Below are 23022 nucleotides of genomic sequence, written 5' to 3'. Positions count from 1 at the left end.
TTTCTGTATTTTTATGTCTGATTTTGTAAGCAAGTATTTTTAAAGTGAGGTGAAACTTGGGGGTACGCAAGACAAATCAGACTCCTGAAAGGGGTACAGTAGTGTGAAAAGATTAAAGAGCTACTAATCTAGTCTGACCTCCTGCATATCACAGGACACAGAATCTCACCCACCCACTCCTGTAGTCAGCCCATAACCTCTGGCTGAGTAACTGATGTCCTCAAATCTAGACTTACAGACGTCAAGTTACAGAGAATCCACCATTTACCATAGTTCAAATGAGCAAGTGACCTATGTCCCACTCTGCAGAGGAAGGCAAAAAACCCTCCAGGATCTCTGCAAATTTGATCTGGGTGAAAATTCCTTCCCGACCCCAAATACTGAACCACAGTTCTACATTTCCTAAAGGGAAAAAATATGCTCATAAAGCTAAGTAACTAAAAAACAGCATACAATGAGACAGAACTGGCTTGTGTAGAACTGTGGCTGCTACTGAACAAGCAAGAGTATTTCCCAAGAGTATTTCTGGGTACTGGGTAATGGGAATGTTTTTGGGACAAGATCAAATGCTCATGGTTTCCACATCTGATGGTGCATATTCACCCCGGATGTACTAATGATGTAATACAAAGAGATCATATCCATGCCCACTGAATTAAATAGAAAGACTTCCACTGACTTCAATGGGCTCTAGATCAGGCCTTACATATATTCATAGATTATAATACACATGAGATCATCATTCCCACAAAGCACAAGTTTTAATAGTGGCGTTTCTAGAGATGGTATAGAAAAAACAGGGCTGTGTCCAAAACAGAAGGAAAAGTATTGGTGCACATGACAAAATATATGCCCTAATTATGGGTCTTCAAACATCTGGGCCCTCATACTTTCCAAACCAGACCTGCTCATCCCTCCTAAACATTAGGTTTTGCTTTTCTGAAGTGGAAAGCCATTTTCACTTTGATAAAACTTTGATGAGCAGAAGGCCTTATGTTTCCTGTCATACTCTATAAAGTTCCTTGTAAAAGAAACAGTAAAACTTTACTGTAAGGACTCAGTAGCAAACATTGATCTGCTTTACCATATGAATACAGATTTATGGGGGTGTTCAAAATATAAGCGATTCTTTACATGCACTCTCTCTTCAGACCACTGGAAACTAGTTCACAACCCTGAAAGGATTTTTCCCCCCACACTAAAGCAGCTACATCTCAGAGCAGCATGCTCAGCAGAACTGGAGACCATCTGTTCTCTCACTAACACTTTGCTTTCCTTTTTGCTCAGTAAGGGCTTTTCCAAAGGCCACTGAAGTCAATGACAGTCTTTCCAATTATTTTTCAATGGACTTTGCTTCAGACTCTTCTTTCACAAACTTCTTCAACACCATCAAGCAACAGATACACTTAGAAAAATTCTACAATGTCTCTAATTCATGTATATTTATTTTATTCATTTATTTCCGTTTAATTAATGCCAGGCATAAGCTCTATACACTTTACAAATATTAAAAGCATGGACACAATTTATTTTTGATAGACATCTATTAAAAAAGCCTCCCTCATCTGCTCCAGTTAATGCACTCCACCAAATCCTTTATATTTCCCCAAAATTCCCTCACCCACCCAGTCAGATGTTATCAACCTAGCCCCTCCATAAAAACTACACAGAAAAAATAGGCCTTGAAAGACAGTCAACAAAGCTGGGCTTCGTCAGATCACAGAGAAGGGTAATAAGTTCCCTACTTGAGAGGTCTCGCTGAAAAAACCCTACCCCCAGCACCCAAATATTGCAGAAGGTTATATTTAGTCTTTTCCACCTCACTCTTGAAAGGCAGTTTCCCTACCTTGGGGTATATGGAATGCTATGTGGCTTCAGTTGGTTGAAGGTATATATCAGCTTCTGAGCAGCCCTTTGTTGTTGTATTTCCTAAACAAAAACACATTTATAGGTATTAATTTTACATAAGCTTATAAAGAAAGGCCAGAATATATAAAGAAAGGGAGTGTTCCTTACTAATCGTAAATAGGAGATGGATTTTTCCATGCCCCTCTCTCCAATAAGATAGTAACAATAATTAAACAGCAAGTCACTCCAGGCTGGAAGTGTTTACATGTACCAAACCTTCTCATACTTGCCAAACTGGGCTGGACAGTTTCCCTGCAGGTTTATACTTACCCTCAGGCACAGATGTAGCACTGTACCCTCCTGAAAGATCGTCTGCCATGTCTGAACCACTTCAGGAAGAAACGACTTCACAATGAAGACTTGTCCCAACTTCAATACATCATTCTCAGACCAGGTACAAATGACCTTCATTGCTCTCCGGAGACCTCCATCCATCTCCTCTTGGGACAAGACCTGGATCATTGCAGCCATTCCACGCTGTGACCAGGACGACATGCTTTTATCTAGGTTCATAGGCGAACTCTCTTCTAGCCTATAGATTGTCACCTCCTCTCCAGCTGAGGTCAAAAGAAGTTTCATTTATAAATATCACAAATCACAGCAACACCATTTGAGACTTACCTTTCTTCCCCTAAAATAGCATATAACTTTCTCACTTTACAGTACTTGACAATATGGGCTTCCACTATGCTACCATATTCCTGAAATATCATCCAAATCTTCTATTGTTCACTAAGGTGATGTTCAACCCTGTTCAGAGGGCCAGAACAACAACTATGGACCCCTTAAGTTACATCGTCTCTCTGTTTTGAGGATATATATATGGTACATAGAGTTTGTACTGGCCTTCTTCATAGGGATGAATTCCAGCCTTCTGGAGTGCTTCAATACAAGCAAACTGCATTGATTTAAACCAGTGGATCTTACTGAATACAATTGTGGTCATTTTCTTCTTTTCAGTGGCTTTTCTCAGTGTCAGCAGACTTACTGGATTTTAGGGATGATTGGGTCTAAATATTTGTTTTTAAACACCAATCTCTTATCTATAATTGGTTGAACTGAAATTAAATAAAAATATGCTGAGACACTCTCTCTCCCTCTTAGTCTGTATTTGTATAAAAGAAGAAGATTATTTAGCAGGATTTTTTATTTTACAGAAAACAATTAAAATCGATACTACTCATACCGTTTTTCCCTTTTGATCTTGCTTGCTTGTAAGAAGTAACACCTTTATCTTCATGACAATTGTAAAAGCTAATGGCTGGATTTTGCCGCCCTTACTCACACTGAGTAGCACTTTGATCCATGAGAGCCCCATTGATTTCAACTGGGTTATTTGAGAAATCAGACACTAATCAACATGAGCAAGAGAAGCAGAGTCTGGCCCAAACTAACACACACAGCTAGGAACAAGTGAGTCCTCCGAATTTAGAAAGAACCTCAGCTTTCCTATAATAATTAGGGTTCTGTTTTAATATAAACTAAGGGTAATGAGAAGAAATTAAGACAAATAAGCATAGAGATTTAAAGTTCCTATTTTAAATTAAGAATTTGACCTTGTTCCTAGAAATTCCTGTGTCATCTCTATTGCACAAAATTTCAGAAATTCTATCATTTTGCATGCAGAAGGCATCTGGTGAGATTCAGCTCAATCTTACACTCTGTCTCACTATGTAGTTAAACAGTATTCTGCCTTTGACAGGGGAAAACTATTCATTATTATATTTGATAAACTAATATAACAGGCCAGAGTTTTAAAGCCTGCCCTCCATTTTTGTAACAGATTATTTGCAAAGTCAGTTGATGTAATATAGACATACAAGCACCTGATCTGTGAGCACCTTCAGGTACTTCATATCTAACATTGCCTGGATACACAAATAATTACAGGTGCCACAAAGGAGGCCAGGTATGAGCCAGGCTGAAAATCAGGCCCACTGTGTACAAATGTTCAATTGAATAGAATACTGACCAGAATTATTGATAGAATAATTAAACATTTACAAGTACCATTTCTATGTCTTAAGCATTTTATACAACATCCAATGGACATATTCTGTAGTAATGGTCCCAGACACGAGGGGTCTGATTCTCCACTCCATTACACAGATCTTATATCAGCTCTGTTAAAGTTGAACCAATTTAAGAGAGTGGAGAATCAGGCCCTAAGTTTTATCAAGATGTGGCAGTGTTTGGAGGGTGATTACTGTAGAATACTGCACTATTTCCTTAATAAAATAGGAACTGCTAATAAAGTGGATAAAAGAATACAAATCCTTCAAATTATGTATCTATCAGTTTTATTGTTTGGAATTCTCTCCACACAAAGGAACTCCGCAAGTGGAGGGTGGATTTAAAAAACATATAAAAAAAGCCACACAAATCATGGGTGAAGAGAAGCCAAGAGGAAAGGGGAGACTTGTAGGAGAGACATGAGCTAGCACAGTAGATTTCAGTCTCGGAGCACCCTGCACAGGAGAGTCTGGTCTCGCAAAGTGGCCTGGAAGAAGGACCTGGATCCACAAAGGAACTTAGGTTTTGCAACACTCAGCATTCCAATGCCTAACTTTTAGGCACCTAGAAAAATCACTGGAACAACTGCGAACCACAAAGCCTGAGTTAGGCACCTGGGCTCCCTACACAATAAATGGGGAGAGCCAGTGGCCAAAGAATGAAATCCACAAAAACCAGCATGCTAGGTGGGGAGCCACCTAAGCTAACAAATGGGAGATGCCAACAACGGGGGTGCATCCTAAGACCCGCTCCTCTTAGGGAATTTGGCACATAAGTACGGCTGTAGGGAGGTATCTATCTATCTGTCTACCCCAGTGGTTAGAGCACTCACTAGGGAAACCCAAGTTTAATTTCTCCCTCTGCCTCATGGGGAAGAAAGATATGAACAGAGGTCTCCCCACTCTCAGGAGAATACTTTAGCCACTGAGCTATGGGATATTCTGATGTGTATGGCTCCCTCAATCTCTCATGTTGAAGTTGTGGATAAATAATTAAGGCGTCATTGGACTAGGGGAACTAGACCCTGGGTCTCCCAGGTGGATGCCTTAACCAACAGGCTATAGAGTCATTCCCTTTGGTCCAGAAGTTTTTCCTTCAGAAAATAAATGTAAATTATATATACCTAAATTAATCCAATCTATGAGGTTTCTTAACTATTCTTTAAAAAATAATCCATGCTGTGATTATAATACATTCAAAACAGAACACAGAAACTGGCACTCACCAAAGAACTGGACCGGTGTAAATGGTATAGTCTGAGCAAGCCTCATTAAGTTGTTCCTTTCAACAGCTGCAAACAAAATAGACAGTTCCGCTATGCTGGCTTGGCTGATTTTCAGAAATATTTGACAGTGTTTTATTGTAATATTACAAAAACAAGTACATTTTGTTGTGGCCGGCCTTTCCTCTAGCTATGTATATCACCTCTAGCACTATAACATCTGAGCATCAACCAAGTGATTATGGATTTATCCTCACAGTATCTAAGAAGCAGAGAAGTACTGTTAGCCCGAGTTTACAGAGGTGTGAACTGAGGCACAGAGATTAAGTGATTTGCTCAAAGTCACACAGGAACTCTGTGGTAAAATCCAGAACTGAACCCAGATTCCTTGAGTCCCATCCATTGCCACAGACACAAGTCCATCCTTGCATTACAAATGAAAAAAATTAACCCAGAAGCCTCCGAAAACATCTTATTTTTGTCAGAGTCTAGATTGCGTTGAAAAATATCACCTAATTAAATAACATGCCCAAATATATGCTGAGTCAAATTTGTTGCTGGCATAATATTGTCAAAGTCAGTGGAGTTGTGCCTGTCCACGGAATGAAAAAATTGGATACTATTCATTGTAACTATGACACAATCTCTGAACTTCAAATAGCTGTATACTGGCTTATGTTTTATCCAAGGTTTCTCATGAAAAGATCTAAGGTAGTGTGGTCTACAGGGACATCTGCTGGTAGGTTCTGGATAATTCTCCTCACCCAAAAGCACAGAAACCTGCAGCTTTGTAGCAATCTCTGCGCATTTTCAATTTAGGAATAAAACAGCATAGTGGGCAATCAGTGTCCAAATGATTTATTCCCTGCCAGACTTCCAGTGAGTTCATAAGTATATAAACACAGATTAAGTAGTACAGTACAAATTAACTGAAGAAATCCACTCCAGCAAGCAGGAAGAAAGAGGGAAATTGCAGTGAATACTGTACTTCATCAAGATGGGAGGTGACAGCTATGAACAAACCATTGCCCCAGTCTTTTCTGGGCATTATAGCTCAGTTCCTTAAGTTTTCATCAGTTGTGAAACTAAGTTTTTTATTGCCAAGGCCTATTTTTTTTCTTTATCATTTGCCAACTAATACCTGAAATGGCCTCACTACAGTGTTAGGTATGAAATTAATATACAGCTTTGACTGGGTTGTGGGGGGGTACTCTAGTGGGACTCTACAAAGTGGGAGCCACAGAAGATGACAGAAAAAGAATTAATGTGCTTGTGTTATGGATTCACAGGGTCTGTTGTGCCAGACCCAAAGGATCCACACAGTTCCATATGGGCAGGCCCTTGGCCTCCATGACTCCAAAACTGGGCCTTTGCATGCTAGCAATTCTTGTCTCTCTCTCTCTGTGGTTCCCTGCAGCAAGTCCAGCCAACTGCGGGAGACTTGTTCTTTACCCTTTCAGGACACAATGTCCTGAGTAAGTATTTGCTGTGACACCAGGCAGCCTTTTCAAAGCAAGGTAACAATTTATTAGTCACCTGACATATAGACTCTGAAAGCCCTTAGGTGTATAGGAAAGAAAAGGTTAAGACATAGTCTAAACAGTCTAAATCCAGTGAACCCTTTAGCCATGCTGCTGTAGGAACCATTTCTGCTTCCTTTCTCTGTCTCTGTTCCTTTGTCTTCAACCCAGGTGAGAAGCCTGTGTCTCTAGGCGTATGTCTACACAGCAACTAGACACCCAGGGCTGGCCTGTGCCAGCCAACTCAGGCTCGCAGTGCTTGGGCTGCAGGGCTGTCTCATTGCTGTGTAGACTTCTGGGCTCAGGCTGGTGCCCAGGCTGTAGGAGCCTGAGAGGTGGGAGGGTCCCAGAGCTCGGGCTCCAGCCTGAACCCGGAATGAAGTTACACAGCAATGAAAGAACCCTGCAGCCCGAGCCCAAGTCGGCTGTCAAGGGCCAGCCACAGGGGTCTAGTTGCTGACTAGCCATACCCTATGAGCTCATCTGTTAACACTTCTTCAACACCTACTTGACACCTTTCCCCTGTTCTCCAGGGCCTTTGCTCTGCTCTTGGCTACTAGTGCCTAAGGGCATGTCTACACTGCAATGTAAACCCAGAGTTAGTAGAACTTGAGTTAGCAGACTCTGGATTTGTTAACCTAGGACGTTAGTGTCTACATGCATTTGTAACCTCAGGTTAGGAATTGCTGAACCCTGGGTTCCAGCATCTACACTGCATTATGTGGACTTGAGTCCAACCACTCATATCCTAGGGTTCCTATCGCCCTCCAAAAATGTGGCTGCTCTAGCCCTTTATTCATTGTGCAGTGTGGGAAAACTTGACTGTCCACCAAACCTGACTGTCTAGAGAACAAAGAAAGTCCAATTGTGGGATTGTGGAATGCTTTTAGTGGATGCCCAGAGCATGAGTCCTGTAGGGCTGCATCTACACTGCAAAGCAATAGGGCTTGAACCCTGGGTCCCATCTTGGCACAGGCTTGGACCTTCCACTCCTGGGACTCTGGGTCCGATCCCTGGGTTAGCAAGGTTTATGTGTAGATAAATGGAAGGGGGGTTAGGCTTGAGCCTGAGTGCAAACCCTGGACTTACATTGCAGTGTAGACATACCCTACGTGTGAATATCCCAGACTTTAGGATTGCCATTGTCTCTTCTGGATCCTCCATTCAATGCATAGGCTGTATTCAGTTTGTTAGTGACTCTGATCTCCAATCAGATAGCTATGTGAGTCCAACACCTTGTCCCTTTCGTTTATATTCAATTCATATTAGTACAAAGCACGGAGGGAAACTGAGGCATGCATAAGAATCAAAAATATTACCAGAATTTCTACAACTTAACAATGGGTGCAGTTGCTCAGCAGTCGTTCAAGTAACTCCTGCTTACCAGAATAATGATATTGCAGGTCCTGAGGTGTTTTCAAGGAGACTGAGATTTCTGAAATTATTTTAAAAGGATCATTATGTTAATTATTGTAGCAGAGATAAATGCATGATTTTGAATGTATTCCCTTCAAGTTTGTCATGAAACAGATTAATCAGAATTACTGGTTCAGCATTCTAAAGAGAGGAATCACTAATTGACGTTAAGTATGTTATAATGTATGGTATGTTGGCAGTTTTCAGTTATCAATTTAATATAGCCATCCGACTTATTTATATAAGGAAATGAAGGGAGACTAGCAATATTAACCTCAAGGACATGTCATTTCTCTAAGCCAATTACACCTCTGGGATGTTAAAAGCACTTTGCTGTCCATCATGCTTCACAGAATCCCAAAGGCATGATTTTTGCAACTCTATACCCAGTCATTACGCATTCCATTAACTGTACTATTACATTGAAGTTATAATAATACAGGTCCATTAACCCATGACATCTAAAATGCTGTAAAAATATAAACAAGTAATTTATTGGCAAAATTAATTTAAAGAGACACTGTCAGGTCAAATTTGGTCCCAAATCTATGCTTTAGAAAACAAGCTTTTACATTACCTAAGACTAATAGAAATGTTTCCATTATCTATTTTAGTTCATTTTGTTCCAGTGAAAATGGAAGTTTACTTACCTTATAGTAACTGGAGTTCTTTGTATTCACCATGGGTGCACATGCTCTCTATGTGCCCAGGATCAGCGATACTTTATCTTTGGGAAGGATGGTATAAGGTGGATCTGTAATAAGGGCCCCAAGTTTGCCTATCTTTCTGATTGAGGTGATAACCATGAGGAGAGCTACCTTCATTGATAAATGTAATAGGAAGCAGGAGGCCAAGACTCCAACAAGAGACTGCTGAGCTGGAATTGATATGCAAACTAGATACATCAACTCAGGATTGAATAAGGACTGGGAATGGCTGAGCCATTACAAACATTGAATCTATCTCCCCTTGTAAATATTCTCACACTTCTTATCAAACTGTCTGTACTGGGCTAGCTTGATTATCACTTCAAAAGTTTTTTTTCTCTTACTTAATTGGCCTCTCAGAGTTGGTAAGACAACTCCCACCTGTTCATGCTCTCTGTATGTGTGTATATATATCTCCTCAATATATGTTTCACTCTATATGCATCCGAAGAAGTGGGCTGTAGTCCACGAAAGCTTATGCTCTAAAAAATTTGTTAGTCTCTAAGGTGCCACAAGTACTCCTGTTCTTTTTAAGGTTCAAATAGTGAGTTCCTTTAGGTACAGAGAACCAGGTTCAAACTCCTAGCCAGCACTGACCTTGACACTAGTGGGAATGTTCCCATAATGCATTTTTTTTAAAAATTATTGTAGGATGAGTAAAAATTGAACATTTTTTTCCACTGTGGGATGGAAAGCATTAAAGACTGTGAGACGTACTCACCATGAACTCAGTGACAGGCCCAAAGATTTTAAGGAGAGAAGATAGTCCAGGATAAGGGGAATTCCAATCTCTTTTGGGAACAATTGATGTTCATGGTACCAAAGGGAAAAGAGCTTCCATTTGGCTATGTAACACATCCTTGTGGAGGGCTTCGTGCTATTGGGGAAGATGGCTCAACCTTCTTCAAGCAGGATTTCTCTAACTCCATTGCTCATCCAAAAGCCACGCTGTCAAATGGAGAGGTGTGGGGTTGGGATGATTGGTTCTGCCCCCATTCTGTGACAGTAGATTTAATGATGTCTGTAAGTGAATGCATGGATGGGAGGTCACCTGGAGAGCCATATAACTGCTTCGGCCACCAAGGAGCTATTAAGATTACTGTCACCTTGATTTTCCTGAGGCTGCATGGTAGAAGGGAGATGGGAGGAAAGGCATACATCAGTGGATCTGACCACTGTATTAGGAAGGCATGCCCTCTGGAGCTGAATCCCTGTGTGTGGCAGGAACAGTAAATTCTTGTTTGCCTGGGTTGGCAAAGAGGTCCAAGGTGGGAATTGCCACTGAAGACAAATCTATTGTGCCATGGATGAGTGGTATTTCCATTCATGACCCTCATGAAAATGCCTGATGAGGCTGTATGTTAGGAAGTTCATTATCCATGGTAGGTGCACTACCAAGAGGGTGATATGACTGTGGAAGTACCAATTTCATATCTGTGCCACCTCCCTGCAGCATGGTGTGGACCTGGCTCCCACTCTTTATATAGTAAACCATGGTCATATTGTTTGACCTGACTTTTTTGAGTGAATTGGATGAAAGGCAGGAACTGCTGACATGTTCTGTGTACTGCTCATAGCTGGAAGTGGTTGATGTGGCACATGGACTCTTGTGGCGTCCAGGAACCCTGAGCTGTGTGGTTGTCCAGGATATGTGTAGATTGCCAGGTCCTTGAGCAGGGCTGGAGGAAAACTTGCTGGAGTCTCTGGTATGGAATCTGTCAATGCAGGCTTGGCCATGTGGGGTGGTACTGCCAGTGCAAACGGTGAGCACTCTTTATAGTCCTTGTGCACTTTGGTGGACGCTTCTGGAGCACAGGAAGTGCCTCATACCATCGGTGCCTGCCCGCATTACCCTTGAGCTCCACGCACTCCGACTCTGAGGTGTGGAATGCAGATTTGACTTACCTCTTAAGAGGGTGCCTCTGCTTAGCCTCATCATGCTTCCGTTTCACAGAGTCTTTGGGCCTGGTAGAGGAGTCCACCACTGCTGACGGGGCACTGCTCAGCAGCTCTGGCCAATGAGGCAAGGAATGATCTGACTGTGGTCTCATGGCGAGTACCATCTCATGCCAGTGGGGTCTGAACTCCTAAGACTGCCTAATGCATGGGACAAAAGAGCGGCAGATCTCACACTTCAATGTGATGTGTGATTCCCTTGGGCAGTAGAGGCAGTTCTCCTGCAGGTCACCCACCAGAAAGACCTGGGGGCAGGGAAGGCAAGGCTTGAAGCCTGAGACCTTGGGGATAAATGCCCAGGCTTTGGGGGAATAACAGGAGGAAACATCCCAAACCCCAAGAACTAACTACACAAAGACTTCTAACTAGCTAGACTATTTACAAGAGTAGAGTTTTGAACAAGCTACAGAGGAGAGTTCAGTCCCAGACCAGGAGCAGTAGAAGAGGAACTGAAGAGGCAGTCACTGTGTGGTGCCACTTATGCCCTTGCTTTGCAGCACAAGCTGACATTGCAGCAGACCCACATATACTGCTATTGAAAAATTTCTGTTCTGGGTGCACAGACCCTGTGCAGACCCAGAGTGAATATCCATAGAGACCAACACTTTAAGAAAAACAATTACTTGGCTGCACTGATGGGACACTATCAACTTGAAAATCATATTTCTGTCTACAATTTTTCTACTATTGTTTTGTACAAACAATTTTTATACAATTATTATAATTGAAAGAAGTTTACCAAAAATTGTTTATTTTTTTACTTTGTATATTTGACAGCACATTTCCACCGTTGTTGTGATGCTGAAGTTCATTCAGCAAGTTCTGCCAACAGCAGCAGCGTTGAAACTGAGACTGCAGCAGGCAAGCGTGAGTACAGGAAGGAGAGGGAGCATTCAAAATATTTAGTGTTGTTCTTGACCAGGGGTAGCAGAGCCTTCCCAAAAGTGGGGGGGCAGGGACCCCAGCCCCCACTCCCACTGTGTCCCCACCCCTGCCCTCTCCTTCCTCCCAACACCCCACCCCCGGCCAAGCCGGAAACCAGAGCGGGCCGAGGATCTGTGGACCCTCAACCTGCACAAGGTGAGGGGGCCGAGAACAGTTCCCGGCCTATGTCCCCACCCCCCGAGTCCGCTGCCCAGGGCAGGTGGAGGGTTCGTGCTCCGCACAGCTGCCTGGGTGGCTCTTACCCCAACCCAGCTTTAGTTGCAGGGGTGGGGCCTTGGAGTCGCTGCCGCACCCCAGCCACAGTAAGAGCCACAAGGGAGGCAGTGGGGAGCCGCGGACCCTCCATCTGCCCTGGGCGGGGGGCCTGCTAGGCAAGGACACGGGCCAGGGGCTGCTCTCGGCCCCCGACCCTGGGCAGGCGGAGGGTCCATGGCAGCCCACAGCTGCCCAGACTCCCCAACCGGGCTCCAGTTGCCAGCCTGACTGGGGGGCAGGGCCTTGGAGGGGAGAGGAGAGGCGGGGCCCATGGAGAAAAGTGGATGGGCCAGGCCCATCCACTTTCAAAAAGTGGGAGGGCCATGGCTCCCTGGCCCCCCCTGTTCTGGCACTCCATTCTTGATTCCACCCACAATTCTCTTGTAATGATAGGAGGGGACAAAATGTCTTGAAAACCTTTTTAAGGAATTAAAAGCCAGTCTGCTCTTTGAGAAACTTGCATTTTTAAAAATAATCATTTGCAACAAAATTCAACTTGATGGTGTCTCTTTAATATGACTGTAGCATCTTCAGCCCAAATACCCATTTTACTACCCACTGTGAACATAAACTTGACCAAAAAAAGGCTACATACAAAAGTTCTACATTTGTTGGACAATGTCATCCTTCAGATTCTTGAGTGAATATCAAAGAAGCTTGAAAACGTATTTACCATCTTTGACACTGAACTCCTGCACTGACAATGCCACAATGGACCTGATCCCTCAATGAGAGTTCCACATGCAGAGGAACTGTAGAACTGAACCCAATACCACTTACCAGAGAGATGGCTGCAACTATCACTGTGCTTAGAAATACTATGTAATCAGAAATGTTATGCTAGACTTAACCCTCAGATATATGTCAAGCTTCCCATTTAACCCTATGGAACACTGTTGCAATCCAAAGGATAGAATTCATCTGTCTCTTTTTAAGTACAGCACAGTTAATTCCTGCTGAAAAGTGTGAGATATTTTATATTGCTGGGCTGAGCAAAATTGATGGACATTTCCTTTAGCATGGGGGAAACATTATCACATTATTTGTTGTAAACTGTAAAGATACTATTCTTTCTGTTGGGTATTAATTATTGTTAACCCTCTTCCAGTTTACCCTCCATGCTTACAATGGAATCACTTCTCCTCTGGTTATGTATCTCAGAATTGTGAAAGTAGGATTTACAAATAAGAATTAAAGACAAGTAATAATCAATCAAAAACTTACTGTCAATGCCGTTTGAACTTCTCAACCTGTTTTAGAATCAAGCATAGGAAATTATGCTTCAAACTTTTCTGTGATTAAACAAGCAATGACATGAAAGGATTTGAACTATGTGAATTCAAACTCACAAAGATGTAAACTCACTTCATAAAACACAAGAACCACTAGCATAAAGTTGTTTTTTGCTTTGACATAAAGCTGATCGCTTGTTATTAAGGTACAGCAGTATTTCTCTGCATTTTCCCCTCTCTGATTTGTGCTTACAATTCTGTGTCACTGTCTTGTTTAGATAATAACAATATTGTTTAAAGAGCACTTCAATCAGCTATGAGTGGCGGGTGGGTGGATTGTTTGTTTGCTTTTTAATTTTATCCTACGTTTTGATGTACTGGCTGGTATGTGTCCCACTGCCTTCTACTGGATGAAATCAGACTTACTCAATTTTTTGCAGTTGCCTTGCACTTTGTTAGCTGATCTGTAGGGAGGCTATACTGTAAACCCTACTGCTACTGATATTTAACAGTCTCTGTTGCTTCAAGTTAGGGTGACCAGAGAGCAAGTGTGAAAAATCGGGACAGGGGGTGAGGGGTATAGGCACCCATAGAAGACAAAGCCTCAAATATCAGGACTGTCCCTATAAAATTGGGACATCTGGATGGAAGCTTTTTGCTTGAGGGAGGGGGTAAAAAGACAAAAGATTATGGGCATAATTCTCCTCTCACACGGGTGAGAATCAAGAGTAATTCTACTGAAGTCAGACCAGTGTAGTGACAGCAGAATCAGGCCCTGTGAGTTCAGTTCTCAGTTTAGCATGTATGCAGGTTGCCTACTGCCTGCAAGTATGCCACAATGGATTGTTAAAAAGAACAGTATTTTTCCTCATCCTATGTTGAAATCGTGTGGAATGTGGCAATTGCTTTGTGCCTTTTATTTATTTTATCAGGGATATTACTAAGTAGTGGGGATGTATACTGCAGTGATGAACTCGAGAGACAGAGGCAGAGAGAGAGAGAGAGGGAGAAAGAGGAGCACACATGGAAGTATCCCAAATATTAAGACAATTATCAAGCAAGCTGAAAAAACATCCAAGAGGTTTGAAGAAATAAACAAGAATACTGAAGCCACTTTTCAAGCCAGTATGATTTTATTTCACTTTGATCAAAGCTTAACCACCACCAAAATCTCTTTATAGAAAGCAAGCCAAATATTTTGCAAATGCAGACAGACTTATTGCTAATGCAGAGTTGATACAAATGATTTTAATCAGAGAATGACAGCCTTTCAGGATTTTTGTTATTTTAAAAAGAAATATACAATTTATGCAGCAAAAGCAAATGTTGCCTTTCATACTCTAGAAGATTAGAATAAGTAGTTAAGATGCTGTGGTGACTGCATGAGAAAATTAGATAATACTGGGATAAAAAAGATAAAAGTATCGATGTTCCTTCTAAAATTAGAAGTTATATTGGAATTAATAACCTTTTATAATTAAACAATAAACCTTTATTTTATTGAAAAAAGTCTATTGCCTGAATCCTTCATTTTACATATGCACAAATTCCTCATGCTAATTGTGCTATAGAACTAAAATGGAAATCTGCAATATCTACAGAACTGGGTTACAATAGAGTCTACTTTTGTAGGTATGCGGCAAGTATCTTAAAATAGTAAGGAATACATACGAGGAATTCCTGCTCAGATTATTCTTCCTGGTGGTCCCAATCATGCTATTACTCAAATCCTGAGAAGAAGAAAATGATGTTACGGTGCATTCTATATATCACTGTCCTACGTACATAATCAGAGCAACTCATAAAGCTTCCAATCCTGCAAACACATATGCATGTACTTAATTTGATTACCATGAGTGGTCCCACAGAAATCTAAGGGTTTCACAGAACTATTAAGCCTACACTGATTTGGAACATGAAATTGTCTGGTTACAATTTTCCATAGAATCTCCATGCATTTAGGTAGATAGTAGAATAATTTAAATGATCCAGTTATATCAGACTGCCCTGTGGAAAAATTCTAAATGTATGTGGAAGGATTTTACAGTTTAAAAACTATTAGGGAATTTCCCTTTATAGCAGAAAAATGAAATATATGAAATATAAATATTTCATGGATCAGTTCTTTAAAATGTGTCCTACAGTGTTAAACTAGCAAGGTGTGACCAGTTGGGGGGATTTGCTTAACGAAAGCTTATGTTCAAATAAATTTGTTAGTCTCTAAGGTGCCACAAGTACTCCTGTTCTTTTTACTGTGTCTCAGTTTTCCCTATGTGCTGCATGTTTAACGAGGTGGTGGGAGAGGGTGTTTGTTGTTGCAGAGGACCAGGTGAGACTTCGCCTAGCTGCCTGGACCCCAGACAATGGCTTGGAAACAGTGGAACTTAGCAACTAGTAATCGGGAGGCCCACCCCATCTTGGAAGCCAGCTGGGTTTGCCCAGTGAGAGAACAAAGGGCAGAAGAGAGAGGGTCCAGGTAATCTGGAAGGCAGCTGGTTCCAGGTGATCTGGAACTTAGCAACTGGTGATCGGGAGGCCCACCCCATCTTGGAAGCCAGCTGGTTCTGGACATTGGGAGAACAAAGGACGGAAGAGAGAAGGTCCAGGTGATCTGGTTGTCGGGGAAAGAAGACAAAAGATGAAGGAAGGGCTTTTGGGGAAGGTGATATAGGGTGGTTGGCGGAAAGAGGTCGCTTCTAGATTGGTACAAAGAGCAGCCTGAGCCCACCTGGACACTGGACAGGCCCAGATGAACAATGCTGAAATTTTCTATGTTTGAGGCCCTGAGAACTTTCTGTGCTCTGTTCAGATGTACAATAAACCCTTCTTTTTTACACTGGCTGAGAGTGACTGCAATCTAGAGATCAGAGTTGCATTGCTCTGTCAGGGTGTGGAGGCTCCGGGGTTCCAGAACGAATGGACTCCCTGAGGGAGCTCACAGAGAAATATAGGCATGTTGAAGGCTCAGAGGCAGGGCCGGTGCAACCCATTAGGCGACCTAGGCAGTCGCCTAGGGCACTAACATTTGGGGGGCGGTGACTGGATCTTCGGCCGCCCCGGTCGTCGTCGGTATTTCGGGGGCGGGACCTTCCACCGCCTAGGGCAGCAAAAAAGCTGGCGGCGCTCCTGCTCAGAGGTGCAGTTCCAAGAGGTGGTAGAGCCCAAGGCTTAATGCCCCAGAGTGTGACTCCTGAGGCGGGCTGTCAAACTGAAGAGGTTTCCTTCCAGGGACCATACAGAACTGAAAGAACATGGGTCCTGTGAGGCCATGACACAAAGGAAACACATCACACATCTAACAGTTTGATGCACCAAGCACGGTGTATTTTTAAGAACTTTGGAGTTTGTCAATATGATATTTAGATTTTATATATTTCATTTTGGTCAGTCTAAGGTTCTTAGTCCCTTTAATAGTGCAAAACCTTCCAGCTACATCAGGGAAAATGCTCCTATAGGACAATCTGACTTTGGAATACCCTCATGTATTACTCAGATATGTCAATATTCGTCTGAAAAATCTGACCAAGGCAAATTCCTTTCCCCAAAAAGAGTGCACCAGGATTCAAATAAAAAGATCAGAGACAAGCTTTTAAGACAAACTAGATAAAACTCATCTTTAACTATTAGTTAATTTTAAAACTAAATTTAAGGTATCTCAGACGTTCTCCCATGTTTTAATCCAGGAGATTACCTTTTGCATGAAAGTTCCTCTGGTAACAGGTCACCTCTCCACCCACAATCCATTGGTTTGTTCACAAAATGTTTTATCTTGTTAGGCATAAGGAAAGACCTGTGGACCAATGTTGATCCATAGATCGGTCTGAGAAGTACTGACTCAGGGAAAACTCATTTCTTAAAAATATATTATGCCCCGTTTTAAAGATTTATTGTCAAATTGACTTAATCCAAAAATTAATGTTTTACAGAATCTAGGATCAGTAGAAATGTTTCTGTAATTTCTTTTCTTCAATATAAAATGCTTTTGTTTAAATTTAAACTTGCTCTGTGGTGTTTGGAAGTCAAACAGGAGAGTCAAACAGTGAAACTGACTAGAAACAAAAGTTCAACTTTCTAGTCTACTTTCATTGCCACCACTGAGAACAGCCTAGCTCCATCTTCTTTGGAACCCCCCTTCAGGTAGTTGAAGGCTGCTATCAAATTCCCCCTCATTCTTCTCTTCTGAAGACTAAACAAGCCCAGTTCCCTCAGCCTCTCCTCATAAATCATGTGCCCCAGCCCTCTGATAATTTTCACTGCCTTCCGGGGGACTCTCTCCAATTTGTCCACATCCTTTCTGTAGTAGGGGACCTAAAACTGGATGCAGTACTCCAGATGTGGCCTCACCAGTGCCGAATAGAGGGGAATAATCACTTCCCTTGATCTGTTGGCAATGCTCCTACTAATACAGCCCAATATGCCGTTAGCCTTCTTGGCAACAAGGGCACACTGCTGACTCGTATCCAGCTTCTCATCCACCGTAATCCCCAGGTCCTTTTCTGCAGAACTGCCGCTTAGCTAGTCGGTCATATAAGGTTGCAAATCAGTTCTGATAAATCATAATTTTTAAAAGCCAGAGATTAAAAAAACCACACTAAATACAGTAGGAAACACCTTTGCACTAGAACAAATATTTAACTCTCACTTTGCATAAAATAAATATTTTCACCTAAGAGCTAAGATGATGAACTTGCCAAAGGTTGCCTTAGTTCTCTAATCACCTCTGCTCATACATTTAACATCAGACTGTGTATTTGCTTAATGGCCTAGAGAATTACTAATAAATGCTCACCTTTCTGACCATTGTCTTCATACACACTCCCATTTCATGATTCACTAGTTAAATATCCTACTTTATGAATTGTTGCCAAGTGTTAATAGCTGTTAAGTATTCATTTACTACCATTGATGTGCCTTGCCAGCATGAAATGAAATTTCGCACACATCAAAATGTGTCTCATTAGACAGAAGCTCAGCTGGTGAAAATCAGTGTAGCTCTATGGAAGCTACAATAATTTATATGAAGATTTGGCCCATGATATGTCCTCAGGTCTTACCTCTTGAGACTGCCTCAGAGAGTCACAGATTTGCAAAGAGTGCCTACCAGTTTCTTGGTTTTTCATTTTCTGGTGCATATAACTGAGACGTTCCAAACCTAACCAAGAAAGTAATCAGAGAAAATATATTTCTAAAACTGAAATGAAAAGCATTATTACTGTAAAATAAACACCCATAAAATATCTGTATGACGTATTACTCTAGAAGCCAACTATATAAAAGCAACAATAGAATTTCACAAAACTGAAGTACAGTAGATTGTTCCCACTTTCTGTTAACCTAGAGGTTCCAATGTAGCCCAGGCCTGTGATCTGTAGAGCATCAGTGCTCCATGGTGTTTTTCATGGTAGTCTGCAAAATAATCTAAGAGCTGTGTAGAGATAGAGTCAGGAGATAAGGTGATCTGTGGGAGCATCTCACTCTTAAAATGAGGCCTGTATAAGGTACAGCAGTGATTCTCTACCTCTTTCAAGAGTCCGAAATGTCATTCCTTAGAACAACAAGGAGTCTGGTGGCACCTTAAAGACTAACAGATTTATCTGGGTATAAGCTTTCGTGAGTAAAAACCTCACTTCTTTCAGATGTGAGGTTTTTACCCACGAAAGCTTATGCCCAAATAAATCTGTTAGTCTTTAAGGTGCCACCAGACTCCTTGTTGTTTTTGTAGATACAGACTAACATGGCTACCCCCTGATACTTGACATTCCTTAGAACTTGACCCAGACCTGAAGAAGAACTCTGTGTAGCTCAGAAGCTTGTCTCTCTCAACAGAAGTTGGTCCAATTAAAGATATTACCTCACTTACCTTCTGTCTCTAATATCCTGAGACCAACATGGCTACAGCTACAGTGGACGCATTACTTAGAACTTATCACTCAAATACAGGTGACATAAATTTACTTCTCAATGAAGAATGTATTCTGAGCAATGACATCTGAGTAATCTAAGAATGTATGGCTGATTATCCATTATGCTGCAAATGGAAAATGGAAGGTTGGTACATCAAATGGATGAAAATTACCAAAAACCAGCTAATCTACCAATGCATACAGTATCATAGTAATACCCATGACCATAAACCTCTTCAAAAATTACCAATAGCAACTAGATTGCGCTTGTACAGTAAGATGCTGTGATATTCCAGAAATTCCCCAGGCCAGGAATCATGCCTCACAGAGACACAGTTCCATTCCCTAATCCCTGTTTACTCCTGAGCAGTAGTAATCTGCTACAGTACCACAACAATAGCAAGTTACTACCCCATCTCCTGGATCAGCTTAGCTGTGGTGGCCAGCAAACTGGAGGTAGATGGAGCCCAGACTCCACCCACTCCATGCTTCTGTCTGCCCATCCTTTTGAGTGGCAGGAATGAGTGTGTGTACAGTGTGTGTTCACAATCTGACCCTATAATTTGCCTCCTGAGGTGGTAGTGATTGGTGACACTTTAGGCTCATGAACTGTTACTGGTTTATTCAAGAGTTCTGAGCTTCATCAGCTGAAGAATGTTACATACTTAGCTGATTGAAATTAGATACAGTTAGCCAGTTCTTGTTGTATTTGTCTTCACCCAAGAAACAGCTTTCTGCTGGCTCTGAGCTCATTTGGGTGCTCTGGGGACAACCATCCACTGTAATCACCTGGCATGGGACAGAAAAAATTGTACTCAATATTATAAGACAAGCAGCTCTGCAACTCCTCTGTGGCATGATTCTAAGAATCATTGCAAAAGGAATACCAACAATAATTATTTTCACTTCATAAGGTGTCTCAAAATGCTTTACAAACAATGTGAAATAAGTCTCAAAATACCTCCACGAGAAAGACGAGTGCAGCGTACCCTTAGTTATCCTAACCTCCCCTATGCAAACACCCCTGGAATGCCCCTGGTACCCTGTTTCAGATTTCAGACCTTCAGAAAAATCATGCTCAAGTAATAGAAGTGGTTTACCGGGCTTTGCCCAAGGCCAAACAATTGAAAAGGGGAAGTGCAGGGACAAGGAAGAGCAGAGGCTGTGAGGGAAGCAAAGCTGGCTGAAGTGCTTATATGGTAAAGCAATTCCGCACATAATATTTTGTGGAAGAGCAGAAAGGAACTTGAAGGTTTTGGTGTCCTATGGGTCTTTCAGATAACTCAGATTACAATGTATTATTCTTCCCTTACTATAGACTGGTAAACTGAAACACAGAGAATTGATCAATATTAGCTGGCAAGTGACAGGGCAGAGGATGAAACCTAGGGTTTTCTCTCTCCTAGATCCCAGCTCTAGCCACTATGAAATACAATAATTGAGAAAAATATTTTCTGTATTTGCTACATGTTGCAGAAAACACATTGTACGTGTATAGAAAATCTTACAAAGCTGGTCAGCTGATATTTAAAATGAAAGTCCTGTGACTTTTTAATACACAATCTTTAGAATATAATTGTTTATCATGCTGTCTAGTGATGGGAATCAGCACTTCAGGGTTCTATTCATAACTCTGCTAAGCCTGCACAATAAGCCATTATTAAGTAATGAAGTTAAACCTTCCTCTGCCTCAGCTTTTTCATCACTAAAATTAGGATAACAGTTCTCCAGCTCACAAAGATGTTGGGAATCTGTAAAAAATCTGATGCACTCCACATTCCCTTAAAAAGCAGCTAGGACTCAGGGAAGGGGGCATTGGATTGCTGTAGGTTGGAGGCAAAGAAGGGGCTTTTCTTTTTTTCTGTGCAAGCTCCCGTCAGAAAAGCTTGGATCTTGACTGTCAGCAACTGATGGCATGATTGAAGCTGCTCCTTCCTTCTGTCCCATTATTCAAGTGCACCCTCCCAAACCCTGGCCTTAATCAGGAAGTGAGGACAGAGTCCTTACCACACAAAACTGATTTAGGGCCTGATCCTGCATCCTTTGAAGTCAATGGTAACCTCTCACTGACTTCAGTGGGTGCAGGATTGGGCCACTAAACATTATAAATAAAGAGAATTTAAACAAAAACAAACCAAGACAACAGATTTGGGATTAATTATTTAGGGTCTTTCCAATTTGGTCATGACTGCAGTACTTTTCCAGGGCTAAAACCCCAGTGGGCGTTAATGCTAACTTTACTATCCCCTACTACAATACTGTCACTAAAGAGCTACCAAGGCAGATTGAGAACACTGCATTCAGCTTACACCTGTACCTACCGGCACCTGAAGCATTTTTTGTTTCTTCTTGTCCTTCTGGGATTGTCTGTCTCTGTTCTGTTGTTTTGCTTCTGTCCACACAGACGGGATCAACTCTGCAGATTTTGATAGCTCTGAGGGTAAAGAAAAACAAAATTAAATTATTATACAACAGAGATTTGATTAGAAAGTGAAGGTTCAATAAACAATATTAAACTGAATAGTCCCCTCCCTTCCCCCCATGCAGTTCCCCAAACCTCAGTGAAAGATGGTATCATAATATAATATTTTAATATTACTACCTTTGGTTTTGCAGGTCTTCCCCACTTTCTCTCCCTTGCGGGATTGAAAGCTGCTGCTCTTGTGGAAAGTCCAGCCTCTCCTGAGTGGGTTGATCCAGAAGATGGTGCTACGCTGGCACATAGGCTCAGGCTCTGAAGTGTCACTGTCATATCCTGATTTGTCTGAGTTGTAGGAGAAGGATTTTGATGCTTTTATCTGGACATGTTGTGGAGTACCACGGGTGCAGTTGCAGTCACTGTTACAGGTGGAATGCATGCACGATTGCTGCCTTTTCTCACTGCATACAACTCCTTTTTCATCCCCTTCAGAGAACCCCCAGTTCACATAACCACCTCTGGTTTCCTCACTGGAGTTGTGTGAGGGCACTAAGATCTCCCTGTCAGTGGCAGATGGCTGGGGACTCACAGAGTCCTCCACCACAATCCCATTATCCTTCTCAGATGGTAACTGAACAATGGAGTCCCATTGTCTCTCTTGGCAATTTTTTGCCTTTTTTTCAGTGAGATTAGTACTCTGCAAACTTTGGTGCAATGCAGTGCTACCGTGGTTATTTTGTTGCTTAGCTGCCAACTCATCTCGCCTGTACTTGGCAGGAGTGCTTGGAAGGGACAAATTCAAGTGGACCTCTTCAGTGGAAGCTGCTCCCTGATGTGGGACCAAGAGGAACTGTCCATATCCAGGGGTTGATTTACTCTCAGAGGATACCCCAGAAGTGAGTGTGTCACTTTCTATTTCTTGCTTTTTCTGGACACCTGCTATCTTCATGTCCTTGTAGTCCCCAGTTTCAACAACGTGGCTATGGCACTCTGATGACCACTGACTTCTTGCCAAGCTCCTTAGAAGGGAAGGAGGCATGCTGTAGTAGTTGTAATTCTTATCATTTAAACATTCCAAACTGCTCAAAGTCTTCGAATACATGGCATTATTCCAGCTATGTGGCAGTTTCCTACAGGCTCGGTGCTTTGTCTCAGCCAGCAGGGCCTCCTCTACCTGTAACGTGTCTACAGCAGAAATGACTTTTAGGGTATCGACAGTCAAGGCAGAGAGGTCCTGCAGGTGTCCTAGCTGGCTGTCCAGGGACAGCAAAGAGTCTTTGATGTAGAACACCTTCTCATGCACTTCCTTCAGCAGCAAAAACATCTCCTCCACTCTAGGTAAAAAACACACCCATATTAAAATAATAAGGAAGACATTTTTGTATTATTTTATTCCTTTATTCCAAATGATGAATAAAAACATTAAAACAGAGAAAATCTTTACCATTCTCTAATTAAACAATCCACTCCTATTTTTCTACCGTGGTTTCCATCTTCATAAACACCTCCATCTGATGATAAACTAA

General features: G+C 41.9%; 1 protein-coding gene across 1 annotated transcript in view; it reads right to left on the bottom strand.

Annotated features, from left to right (window-relative positions):
• The window catches only part of TRPM6 (transient receptor potential cation channel subfamily M member 6), a 128895-nt gene that overhangs the window by 16769 nt on the left and 89104 nt on the right, over nt 1–23022 (bottom strand). The window contains exons 26-35 of the mRNA XM_054031681.1: nt 21680–22830; nt 21387–21511; nt 19743–19866; nt 18229–18326; nt 14846–14904; nt 13167–13192; nt 8048–8098; nt 5147–5212; nt 2179–2465; nt 1847–1929 (exon numbers count right to left, since the gene is read on the bottom strand). Of these exons, the coding sequence (XP_053887656.1) occupies nt 1847–1929; nt 2179–2465; nt 5147–5212; nt 8048–8098; nt 13167–13192; nt 14846–14904; nt 18229–18326; nt 19743–19866; nt 21387–21511; nt 21680–22830 (2070 nt within the window). The remainder of the gene's footprint in view (nt 1–1846; nt 1930–2178; nt 2466–5146; nt 5213–8047; nt 8099–13166; nt 13193–14845; nt 14905–18228; nt 18327–19742; nt 19867–21386; nt 21512–21679; nt 22831–23022) is intronic.

Source organism: Malaclemys terrapin, chromosome 6 (assembly GCF_027887155.1).
Source record: "Malaclemys terrapin pileata isolate rMalTer1 chromosome 6, rMalTer1.hap1, whole genome shotgun sequence".
Classification (NCBI taxonomy): domain Eukaryota; kingdom Metazoa; phylum Chordata; order Testudines; family Emydidae; genus Malaclemys; species Malaclemys terrapin.
The sequence above is the reverse complement of the archived record's forward strand: the minus strand, read 5'-3'. Positions and strand labels throughout refer to the sequence as shown.